Source organism: Danio rerio, chromosome 23 (genome assembly GCF_052040795.2).
Source record: "Danio rerio strain M-AB ecotype USA chromosome 23, GRCz13ab, whole genome shotgun sequence".
Classification (NCBI taxonomy): Eukaryota; Metazoa; Chordata; class Actinopteri; order Cypriniformes; family Danionidae; genus Danio; species Danio rerio.
The window spans coordinates 40,452,557-40,465,680 of record NC_141043.1 but is presented as its reverse complement, the minus strand read 5'-3'; the positions used below and the strand labels follow the sequence as shown (position 1 = coordinate 40,465,680).

General features: G+C 37.6%; 1 protein-coding gene and 1 long non-coding RNA gene across 3 annotated transcripts in view; one reads left to right on the top strand and one right to left on the bottom strand.

Annotated features, from left to right (window-relative positions):
• The window catches only part of vwa5b1 (von Willebrand factor A domain containing 5B1), a 108,696-nt gene that overhangs the window by 34,837 nt on the left and 60,735 nt on the right, over positions 1-13,124 (bottom strand). For both annotated transcript variants that reach the window (XM_087307594.1, XM_087307593.1), the window contains 3 exons: positions 4,645-4,759; positions 2,073-2,258; positions 1,617-1,818 (listed from right to left, as the gene is read on the bottom strand). In XM_087307594.1, the coding sequence (XP_087163720.1) occupies positions 1,617-1,818; positions 2,073-2,258; positions 4,645-4,759 (503 nt within the window). The remainder of the gene's footprint in view (positions 1-1,616; positions 1,819-2,072; positions 2,259-4,644; positions 4,760-13,124) is intronic.
• LOC147838266 (uncharacterized) lies at positions 4,372-8,716 on the top strand. Its single transcript, XR_015523875.1, has 2 exons — positions 4,372-4,798; positions 7,676-8,716. It is a non-coding gene; the product is annotated as an uncharacterized LOC147838266 (long non-coding RNA).

Sequence of the window (13,124 nt, the reverse complement as noted above, 5' to 3'; positions counted from 1 at the left end):
ATTTCCAATGGAGAGTTGTCCGGGAGTTGCATGGAGTTCCGATCATCTCCGTATGCGGAAAATTCGGATCTGAATTGAGCTGCGAATCTGTTGAAATATTTAACCTCCTGCGACTAGAGCGTATGTGACCAGCCGACCGGATGTGATGTATTCCAGTGATGTTCAAGCAGGTCTGTGTGCGCGAGATGAGAAATAGAACTTTTTTTGGTAATTTTTTGAATCAGAAAAAGTCTATATTAAAAAAAACATTTATATTTATAAATGTAAGTAATGGGGCGAGGCAGTGGCGCAGTAGGTAGTGCTGTCGCCTCACAACAAGAAGGTCGCTGGGTCGCTGTTTCGAACCTCGTTGGCATGTTTGTGTGGAGTTTGCATGTTCTCCCTGCCTTCGCGTGGGTTTCCTCCAGGTGCTCCGGTTTCCCCCACAGTCCAAAGACATGCGGTACAGGTGAATTGGGTAGGCTAAATTGTCCGTAGTGTATGAGTATGTATGTGTGTGGATGTTTCCCAGAGATGGGTTGCGGCTGGAAGGGCATCCGCTGCGTAAAAACTTGCTGGATAAGTTGGCGGTTCATTCCGCTGAGGCGACCCCGGATTAATAAAGGGACTAAGCCGACAAGAAAATGAATGAATGAATGAATGTAAGTAATAAAGTAATAAAAAAATATGATGTTTTGTTGTCTCTACAATCCCTCCAATATTTTAAGCAGTCTAAGTTTTGTAGTATTCATTTATTCATTCAACCACAGAGAATTGCTTTTGCATTCCTTTATTTCGGACACTGCGTGAACAGCTTCTATCCAATAGAGCATGTCAGAACTGAAAATTCTGTGCGACTACCACAAGGGGGGGGTACCACAGTCGTGTCCAAATGTTGTGTGCAGTGGAAAGGCGGCGTAACATTGAGTATTTAAATGATGTCAACTGTATCTTTCATTCAAAGTAGATGTTTATGTTGGATTAATATTAAAATACATTTTTAATTTATTCAAACAAGTCAAAACTATCATTTAAGAGTTAATTTATAAATTTAACTGTAACAAATTACAGTTGAGGGGAAGGGGGGGTTGGGAGTTACATGGATTGGGAATGGGGGGATCTCTTATTTTCACATCCCAATATTGACACCCCAATGTTGACCTTTTAAAAAAAAAGGTACCACCACAATGAAAGCTTTTGTACCTTTATTTCTGAGTGTAGCAATTCTATTTCTGAACCACCAGATAAGAACACCGTTTTATACTTTTGTTTTGGTCAAGAAAGCTGTATATTTTGCTGTACATTTCCTACAATACATAATTTTCTCAGTCTGAATGTGTTTAAATTCAAAGGCGTGTTCCTGTCACATTTAACAAAATTGGCGAAATGGGAAAAATCTAGCTGTGCTGATCCTTTTACACTAAAGTAGTTCATTTCCTCACTCTGAAAAAGGAAAAAGGGTAAACATGTTTACATGACCACATGCACCGTCATTTTAATCAGGTTAAGGACGTGAATGTAAACACACTGATTGCTTCTGGAAACTTTAACAGTTAAAGTTAACATAAAATTCTGTAACACTCAAGTCGTTGGTTGCTTAATGGTACACATTTGCCTTATATGGAGCTCTACTTTACCTATAATGTCTTGCTCCGTGGCAATAGGGCTGCTTTCAGACATGGTCTCCTGGCAACAGTCAAACAGTGAGCCGACCTGATTGTCCCTGTGCGGCCTCTGAGCGTCAGAGGAAACCTTCCCAGCATCCTCCTCCAGAGAGTGGTAGAAGACTGAACTGGCAGACTCATTGGAGCGCATCATGCTGTAGCGACGCCGCTTGTCCTGACACAACAGAGAGACAAACCAGGTTCGGGACATTTTTTGCCTCAGACTAAAATCTGCAATATCAAACATTATATAATAAAACTTAAAACAATTACGTTCAAATAATATAAAAAATGATATGGGTGATACAAGTATAGCAGGTCAATTTTGCATGTCCTGGATAAACCTATTTATATAAACATAATGAAAGAATTTTGAATAGTAACACAAATTATATCATGTTATCTCTAAAATATGGATGAATGTCTTACTGATTTGGGGTTAGAGTGATATCGGGAAGTATCACAGACCACACTGTATCCAATCAGATGATCACCAGGAAACAAACACGTTGCTCCTACTGGAGAGAGCAGGATCTCCTTCGTCTCGGGATAAAGCCACTCGATGGAAATATCAGTCAGTACTGAAGTCATGCACTTCTTCAGAGACTTAATCATCTGCCAAACACAAAAATCACAGCCAAAGTCAAATGCTACTGCACCTACAGTGCATCCCGAAATTATTCATAGCACTTCACTTTTTCCACATTTGTTTATGTTACAGCCTTATTGCAAAATGGATTAAATTAATTTATTTCCTCAACATTCTACACACAATAACCCATAAAGACAAAGCGAAAAAAAGATTTTTTGAAATTGTTACAAATTTATTTAAAAAAAAAAAAAGGTGAAAAATCACATGTACATCAGTGTTCACAGCCTTTGCTCAATACTTTGTTGATGCACCTTTGGCAGCGATTACAGCCTCAAGTCTTTTTGAATATGATGCCACAAGCTTGGCACACCTGTCTTTGGGAATTTTTGCCCATTCCTCTTTGCAGTGCCTCTCAAGCTCTATCAGGTTGGATGGAAAGCGACAGTGTACAGCCATTTTCAGACCTCTCTAGAGATGTTCAATAGGATTTAAGCCTGGGCTCTGGCTGGGCCACTCAAGGACATTCACTGAGTTTTTGTAAAGCCACTCCATTGATATTTTGGCGGTGTGCTTTGGGTCATTGTCCTGCTGGAAGATGAACCGTTGCCCCAGTCGGAGGTCAAAAGCACTCTGAAGCAGGTTTTCATTCAGGATGTCTCTGTACATTGCTGCATTCATCTTTCCCTCTATCCTGACTAGTCTTCCAGTTCCTCCTGCTAAAAAACATCCCCACAGCATGATGCTGCCACCACCATGCTTCACTGTAGGGATGGTATTAGCCTGGTGACGAGCGGTGCCTGGTTTTCTTCAAACGTAACGTCTGGCATTCACTCCAAAAGAGTTCAATTTGAGTCTTATCAGACCAGAGAATTTAGTTTCTTATGGTCTGAGAGTCCTTCAGATGCCTTTTGGCGAATTCCAGGCAGAAGTGGCTTCAATCAGGTTATTAATCACCTCCCTGACTAAAGCCCTTCTCCCACAATTACTCAGCTTAGATGGCCGCACAGCTCTAGAAAGAGTCCTGGTGGTTCCAAACATCTTCACTTACGGATGATGGCGACTACTGTGCTCATAGGCACTTTAAGAGCAACAAAAAATTCTCTTTACCCTTCCCCAGCCTTGTGCCTTGAGACAATCCTGTCTCGGAGGTCTGCAGACAATTCCTTTGTCTTCATGATTGGTTTGTGCTTTGACCTGCACTGTCAACCCTGGGACCTTATATAGACAGGTGTATGCCTTTTCAAATCATGTTCAATCAACTGAATTTACCACAGGTGAACTCCAATTAAGCTGGCTGAAACATCTCAAAAATGATTAGCTGAGCTCAATTTAGAGCTTCACGGTAAAGGCTGTGGATACTGATGTACATGTGATTTTTCAGGTTTTTATTTTTAATAAATATACAACAATTTCAAAAAATCTTTTCTCACATTGTCATTATGGGGTATTGTGTGAAGAATTTTGAGGAAATAAATGAATTTAACCCACTTTAAAATAAGGCTGTAACATAAACAATGTGAAAACAATGTGGAAAAAGTGAAATGCTATGAATACTTTCCGGATGCACTGTACTGAACTCATACAAATCAGTGAATGTACGCAATGTGAGTAAAACAAAGAAAGTTCATACTCCTAAGCCCCACTATGTTTTAAATTTTCACAGTATGTCTGATAATATTTTTTCTTCTGGACAAAGTTTTAATTGTTTTATTTCGACTAGAATAAAAGCACTTTTTACATTTTTAAACACCATTTTAAGGTCAAAATTATTAGCCCCCCAATTTTTTCCATCATTATACAATAACTTGCCTAATTACCATAACTTGCCAAATTAACGTAATTAAACCATTAAATGTCACTTTAAGCTGAACACTAATACCTTGAAAAATATCTAGTAAAATATTATTTACTGTCATCATGGCAAAGTTAAAATAAATCAGTTATTAGAAATGAGTTATTAAACTATTATGTTTAGAAATGTGTTGAAAAAATCTTCTCTCCGTTAAACAAAAATTGGGGGAAAATATACATTTATTCAGGAGGGGTAATAATTTATCTGTATATGGATTATGTTTATCGCAGCCTTATTATTTAAAATGATTTGTTTCAGTTCTTTTGAAAGGAAGTACCCAAAACAGGAAGTGGAGCCCATAATTTAAAGCACAGTATTACATGTAGAAAAGAGTGGATTGACAGTAGTCTTAAACACCAGAAAGAGAGAGAAGAATCTGACGCTAAATGTGCTGTCTGCTTTGATTATTACCCTAACTCATGTTTGACTAAACAAAGCCAATTGTTAATTGCTAATACATTTGGTCGCTCTGCAATTTACGCCTCTGCTGTAATTGCTCTGCGGTGACATTCAGAATAGCAGACTGGAAGATAAACATGTCAGAGGAAATGAAGGACCTTGGGCTGCAGTCGTTCCCCTTCTGCCAGAAACTCAGCTGTGCCTCTGGAAACAGCGGAAAGTCCCGAAACCAGCCTTCTGCACGCGGCTTGGCCAATCCCGAACGTAAAACACCTGCCATGATGAAAGCACACACACACTGAGACACTGCAGGTGCGTAAATCCATGAAAACATCACAAGAGCTGCACGTTATTATCAATCTGCAACGCTCTGCCAGACAATATCCGTTTCGGAATCTCTGAAATGTATTGCTTTATTAATTCAGGGATTGGCAAGCAGACAGTGCAAGCCAGATAGTAAGCTAATCATATTGTTTATTTGAATTAAAAGCATAGATTGTGCAAGTCTTTGTCTCAAAAAAAAAAAAAAAAAAAACCTAGAGTGACTGTCATCTAATAAAGCAAAAAATAAAATGCAAATAGATTCTCTAACATATGGAAAAAACTACACTGTAAAAAATGTCTGTTAATCCTTTAGCGTTCTTGTAAAATTTGCTTAAATGCTTAAAAAAATGCATACCCAAAGTAAATTGATATGTCAATCAAAAGGTCGGCGGCCATTTTCCTTTCAAAATAGTAGTATTGTTTACACCTAAAAAGACAATACACTACCGAACACATCATAGATTTGATTGCTCCAGCAACTAGTTTGAAATGATAGCGGTGCATTCCTTGGATGTTTATCGAAATATAAAGGGGTTGTGTACTAAATATTTCACTGAATTGGATTGGCTGGACCCTTTGCAGTGTAATTACACCCTGTTTCTTGAAATGTTAAGGATCTGTGGACAGACAGGAAGCGAAAAAGTTTTTTTGGTTTTGTTATTGTTTCTGTGATTATCAACATTTTGACAAAGACACAAATTGTGTCTGCTACTGTATGCTCATTTGGTCAAAAGATATATGACATGTTTAGTTTTGTGGGAAGCTGATATATTTACCGACGTTTCCCCAAAGTTTTCCCGTAAACATGCTATGTACTGCAGGCGGTACGTCAGAACAGCAACTGCCTAATTAAGAGTTTCCATATTTGTGTGTTTTCTATTTATTATGGTTGTGAATTGCATTATGGGATGTTGATCTCTGCTCTGTCAACTTTCAACTCTGCAGTTTAACAAAGTGACTTTCACTGACATTTTAGCAGTTTGTAATAATATAATGTATAAGAAATAATATATAGGAAAATAAATCTATAACAGAAAATGTGGCAGTTTATTTTGTAGCATAATATACAACACCAACCCTAACAATAATCACTTTAAACTATTAAAAATGTTCATGAAAGTCAAGTTTTTTAACTTATTTACAAATTTTTCAAAAATTCAAAAATGGGGAAAAATAAAAACATAACTCTATAATAATTATAATTATATCTGCAATAATTTACGGATATTTTTTACACTGTAACTATGCTAAAATGGTGTTATCCAGACTGAATTGGTTTTACATGGTTTAAATTGATAGTTCATATACAGCTAGCTATGTTTACGAATTAAAAGATGAAAAACTGCGCAAAACTGAAATATTGCATACAATATTTGTAAATAAAGCACTGTTTTCAATGAGTTGAAAAGAACAAAATCATCACTTCCTGATAGCCTGACACCAAATATCAAAAAGAAAAATGGAATTTGCTGCTTTTAAATTAAAATCACATGACTAGGGTTCGAAATAATATTACAAGGCATGGAATATTGTTTCGAACCCTAGTCATACGTTACCTGACCAAAGTCTTGTCGCCTATCCAAATTAAGGAGCAACAAATAATAACTTGACTTCTAGTTGATCATTTGGTATCAGAAGTGCCTCTAGATTACATTTATTTTACCAACATAAAATATGATCATGTCTTGATTTTTAATTATTTAATTAGGACAGTAAGCTTTGACTTGGCCTGGACAAAAGTCTTGTCAATTAACAAAAATAATATACAGTATAGAATATAAAGTCATGGTGCAGTGGGAAAAGAGTTAATATTGTGTCTGACTCCCATGAGCTTGGAGGACTGCATCCATACATCTCTGCAATCACTCAAATAACTTATTAATAAAGTCATCTGGAATGGCAAAGAAAGCGTTTCTGCAGGACTCCCAGAGTTCATCAAGACTCTTTGAATTCATCTTCAATGCCTCTTCCTTCATCTTACCCCAGACATGCTCAGTAATGTTCACCTCTGGTGACGGGGCTGGCCAATCCTGGAGCACCTTGACCATCTTTGCATTCAGGAACTTTAATGTGGAGGCTGAAGTATGAGAAGGAGCGCTATCCTGCTGAAGAATTTGCCGTCTACTGTGGTTTGTAATGTAATGGGCAGCACAAATGTCTTGATACCTCAGGCTGTTGATGTTGCCATCCACTCTGCAGATCTCTCGCACGCCCCCATGTTGAATGTAACCCCAAAACCATGATTTTTCCTTCACCAAACTTGACTGATTTCTGTGAGAATCTCGGGTCCATGCAGGTTCCAATAGGTGATGATTGGGATGCAGTTCAACAGATAATTTATCTGAAAAATCTTCCGTCTGCCACTTTTCCAAATGATCAACTAGAAGTCAAGTTATTATTTGTTGCTCTTACAACTGGGATCAATAACAAGACTTTTGTCAGGTAGTGTATAGTCATTAATTTGTACCATTGCAGTCTAACCAATATTTACCACAGTGAAATTAAAATCTCCATCAGGCTTGATGATGGAACATCAGGCTTGATGCATCTTAGATCTGAATAAGTTCTGTATAAAATTTATTTCAAAATTCTCAATGTACGTGTATTATGTCTTGACTCTTTGTAAGGGGTATGTAAAATTCAGATTTAAGTCTCACAATAAAGTTGTTTATGTTTATACATATTGCAATTTGTTCGGTAAATGTTTCCATCGTCATTTATGCAAATTTTTTTCTTATCGGATAAAAAGTGTCTCCTAAGTTGTACATTTTTTAATGCACATTTTCAAAAATTGTGCGTATTAAGAATGTCATTGATTACATATTTCCAGCTTTACAAAAAAATATCTTCTTTTGTGTTCAACAGAATAGAGAAATTCGATTTGGAACCACTTGTGGATGACTAAATGGCGAGGAAATGTTCATTTTTGGGTGAACCATCCCTTGAATATATGATGTGCACTTCTAATACACCTACTATTTAATGCCTTAAAATGCTGTGAGCAACTCACATAATTTTACAAACCAAGCCAAAACAAGTGAAGTTTAATACACCGGCTGTAATGCAACCAGTAGTAATTGAACATGAGTGACCTTCAGCATGAGCAGTAGCATCTGCGGCTCACAGCGTGTGAGATCTGATGCACTATTTGCTCAAAGAATCCATCTGTCCACTGAGTGTAAATCTTCAGCTCTGATAAGTTTACAAGGAAACATCCATCCCCAACAAGCAAAGAAAGTGAATTGTGTCCTCAGAGCCGAGAAATAAGAGAAAGACACATCTGTGATCATTCTGAAAGATCAATGCAGTGCAGTTTAAGAGAGTAAATTACACCGTCGCTGGCACCGTCTTTGTGTTTGACCTCAGCTTTTGTCTATTGAACAGCTATAAAAACCTACACTTTCTTTGAAAAGAAAGCTATTGTAGCATCTACTTCAAGAGGACGAGGAAGAAAAGGAGCACTTCTTTAAGGTGAACATCTCGGCAGGTGATAAATTGACTGGATGTGGGAGATGGAAGCAACAGCGCACGGAAACAAAGCGTGCGAAAAGCAGCGGCGTTATGGCTAGTGCGGATCTGAAAGGATTGGAGAGAGAGAGACATCAATTTACCGTAGCTAGAGTCTGTGCTGATCTGATTATGATCTTATTACCTGCATAGATCTGCAGCTCTGCATCCTTCAACCTGCGATATTAAAGGATTACTTTAATCATTCCAAAACCTTACGACTTTCGATGGTATATTTTTAAGGCTGTGTTAACTTAGCATTGAAATGAAAAGTCCTTTCAATCAATTTCACTGCTAAGTTTATCCAGTCTTATACGTATATACAGTTGAAGTCAGAATTATTAGCCGCCTTTTGATTTTTTTTTCTTTTTTTAATATTTCCCAAAAGATTTTTAACAGAGCAGGGAAATTTTCACAGATTGTCTGATAATATTTTTTCTTCTGGAGAAAGTCTTATTTGTTTTATTTTGGCTAGAATAAAAGCATTTATTAATTTTTTTAAAACCATTTTTGGGACAAAATTATTAGCCCCTTTAAGCTAATTTTTTTTTTTGATAATCTACAGAACAAACCATCATTATACAATAACTTGCCTAAATACCCAAACCTGCCTAGTTCACCTTATTAACCCAATTAAGCCTTTAAATGTCACTTTAAGCTGTATAGAAGTGTCTTGAAAAATATCTAGTCAAATATTATTTACTGTCATCATGGCAAAGATAAATAAATCAGGTATTAGAAATAAATTTTTAAAACTATTATGCTTAGAAATGTGCTGAAACAATCTTCCCTCCATTAAACAGAAATTGGGGGGAAAAAATAAACAGGGGCGCTAATAATTCAGGGGGGCTAAAAATTCAGGGGGGCTAATAATTCTGACTTCAACTGAAAATTATCAAAAGTCATAAGGTTTTGGAATGATTTAAGTGTTATTTCAGTGAATGATTAAAGTGTTTGGAATGATTAAAGTGTCAAGTGTTTTGGGTATCTCCAAAGTCAAGCCATAAAAAGCACATATGACCCGTAAACAATATTTAAAGTCATGATAGGAAGACAGAAAGACACTTTCTCATCTCTCTGACTCTTGCACCGGGTTGCACATTTGCACTATAGACACTTTCTTAATCGCTCCATGTCTCTTGGAAACACTGCTTCATAGGTGAGTGGGCTTGACAAACCACCTGTAGAAACACTCTTCTCTCTTAGGCACCTGACACTTTATCTAAACTCCATCTTACATGGACTCAGCAATGAAAACGATGTTCACTATAAATGTACCACAATCATGTTGCACTGCTTGCGTCAACCTTAAATACCTCTTTTGCACAATATTAAACCTTTAATATGTCTTTTGCACAATAATTACCTTTAATACACAAGACTGCACAAGACTTTTGGCGAGCGGAGAAATTAAAATGGTCTTGCCCAACTGAGTCTGGTTTCTCTCAAGGTTTTTTTTCTTCACTCTCCTATCAGTGAAGTTTTTTTCCCTCTCCGCTATCACCTCTGGCTTGCATGGTTCAGGATCGGTAGAGCTACGCATCGATGAATTTGCTTTTCAGTGTTTGGACTCTCAGTAATGACTTTAAACCACACTGAACTGAGCTAAACTGAACTGAACTTAAACAGTAAAAACTGAACTACCCTGATCCAGATACTATGACCATTTATGTGAAGCTGCTTTGATACAATCTACATTGTAAAAGTGCTATACAAATAAAGCTGGATTGAATTTAAATTAATACCTTTTGCATAATATCCTGCACAACCTTGTTCAGTCTCATGTAAAATAACTTAGCCTGCCTTATTTGTATAGTTTATAAGTATTTGTAATATACATGTGTGTTAGTTGTGCATAGTTTTTTTTAAATAGCTCTTATGTCCAGTGTTTGTATTTATGATTAATCTATGAAGCACCATTGTCCTGTGAGACACAACATTTTTGTTCCTCTGAATGTCCACACATGTAGCGAAATACTATACACATAATCGGTTATGATCTATTTAGCAGGAATAGTTCATATAATAGTTCATACAAAAAAAGTTACATTTGAAATTCATGGATTTACTACATTTTGTTAAGGTAAGAGGTTGCAAACAATTGATATGGGCTGAATTTAAACAAACAACTTAAATTTAGTAATGTACAATTTAATATGTTTGTTTAAATTCAGCCCATGTAAATATTTTTCAACCACTTGCCTTAAATAAATGTAGTAAATCCAATGAATCATCTTTTATTTCAGTATATTCAGAGAATATTCATTGACTTTCCCTAATATAGAATTTTATTTATTATTAAAAATATCAGGTTTTATGTTTTATGAAAGAAAAAAAGTCATATAGGTTTCTCATTACATGAGAATCGGTAATACTGTGGAATAAAAACAATATTTATTCTTGGATTATATGCAGCACCTTTACATATTAGGTCTGTTTTTGTTTGCTGAAAATGTATCCATGTAATTATTATTAATACATTTTGTTTTCTTACACAAATTTAAGAAGCACATTTTTCTTAATATTGAACTTTATATTAGCTAGATTTACCGTATGTTTTCAGGGTCACACTTTACAATAAGGTTTAATAGTTGTTAAAGTTGTACAAGTAATGTTAATTTATGCATTTACTAACATGAACAAACAATGAACAATACATTTACTACAGTATTTATTCATGTTAGTTAATGTTAGTTAATGAAAATACAGTTGTTCATTGTTAGTTCATGTTAACTCACGGTGCATTAACTAATGTTAACAAGCACAGACTTGGATGTAAATAATGCATTAGTAAATGTTCAATTAAGATTTATAAATGCTGTGTTGTTCATGATTAGTTCATGTTAGTAAATGCATTAACTAATGAACCTTATTATAAAGTGTTACCGTTTTCAGTATAAGATCATAAGTCTGTGCAAAACTGTTGAATTGAATTTAAAAGTGACTACTAGTAAAACCAACCCAAGCTCATTCTGGAAACGTAGCCCTGCGGACGTTTCTGGAGACGCGATTTAAGTGCCCGGAGGTACGTACGGACGCGTTTAGTTTTTTTCGAGCGAACGCTGCGGGGCGGTGTGGCGGTGTGTCCGCTTAGCTCACAGCGTTGCGTCAGCGGAGCGTAGGCCCCAGAGGAGGAGGAGCCGGCCGCGTGGACGATGACCGGGATCGAGTCCGGGGAACAGCGATTCCGGAAATCAGGTAAGACGAAAAACAGAATCTAAAAAATAAGGGCAAGAAGCGGCGGGATCCAAAAACGCATTCGAAATCGAAGACGAGGGCTTTTGCTTTTTTTTTTTCTGGACGGCTTTTGCGAACCGTTGCTCGGGTTTAGGGAAGGAGGAGGAGGAAGAGGAGGGCGGCCGAGTCGGCCGATCCGCCGTTTTTTTGCGCAAGAACGGCGCGGGCGCGAACGGCGCGCCCTCCCGAAAGGCGCCCGAGACGCGAAAAAGCGCGCACGGCGGCCTCTCGCGGATCCGCGAAAACAAAAAACGCTCGAATACGTACCTCCTGGGATGTATCTCGCGGTCTGCAGAAACGTCTGCGGGGCTACGTTTCCACAATGAGCCCGGGTTGAGTAAAACTAGTAAAAATATTTTCATAAATTAAAATCAACCTTAAATATAAAAATAACTATTTTTCAGATCTTTCTAATGAAATAATTAATATTTCTGAAAGCCTTAGATTTAAATCAGGACGTTGTCAAAACAAGTACTTTTTTAGTCAGAACAAATAGTTTTTGGTAGCAATAAAATGTTTTTATTATTATTATTACTTTATGGCTTTTGTTGCATAAAGTCAATTGTTGCTTTTTAGCCAAAAACACTTTCCATTTCCAAATGCCGTGAAAATGTGATGCAGACTAATACTAATACATGACTTTTTAAAATGCTAAGTGTAATCCCATTTGACAGACATTAACAAAACAAGACAGTATGTTTTTACTGCTAGTGAAGAATACATAAACTGATCAAAAGTACAGTTGAAGTCAGAATTACTGCCCCTCCTGAATTATTACCCCAACCCCACTCACCCACCACCAACCATTCAAGTATTTTGGGGTTTTGCTCACGAGTTAGGGAAGGATGGAATGTGAGATTGACAGGTGGATTGGTGCAGCGGCAGCAGTAATGTGGTCAATGTACCGGACCGTTGTGGTAAAGAAGGAGCTGGGTCGAAAGGCAAAGCTCTCGATTTAGCAGTCTATCTACGTTCCTACTCTCACCCATGGTCATGAGCTTTGGGTCATGACCGAAAGAACAAGATCTCGGATACAAGCGGCTGAAATGAGTATCCTTCACAAGGTGGCAGGGCGCACCCTTACAGATGAGGAGCTCTGTCACCCGGGAGGAGCTCGAAGTAGATTCGCTGCTCCTCCACATTGAGAGAAGTCAGCTGAGGTGGCTTGGGCATCTGTTTCAGATGCCTCATTAACGCCTTCCTAGGGAGGTGGTCCAGGCACGTGCCACCGGGAGGAGGCCTCGGGGAAAACCCAGGACACTAGTGAAGCGCAGATGCACAGGTAATCCGCGAGTCAGGTAATAAAAACATACATTATGATGAATTTCGGGTCGGTTGCGGGTGGATGTAGTGGGACATGGCAGTGGACCAGCAAAAAAGTAGAGTGGGCTTTGCAGAATGGGAAGATATGAGACGACCAATAATAATGGATGAAGTGCAAGAGTAGCAAACTGTTCCGAGTTTCAGTTAGAGGAGTCATCAGAGGAAAATCTGCCATCGTTCTGGGAGAAACAAGATCGCTTATTTCCACGACTACAGCGCCTTGCGAAGAGAATCTTGTTTATTCCTA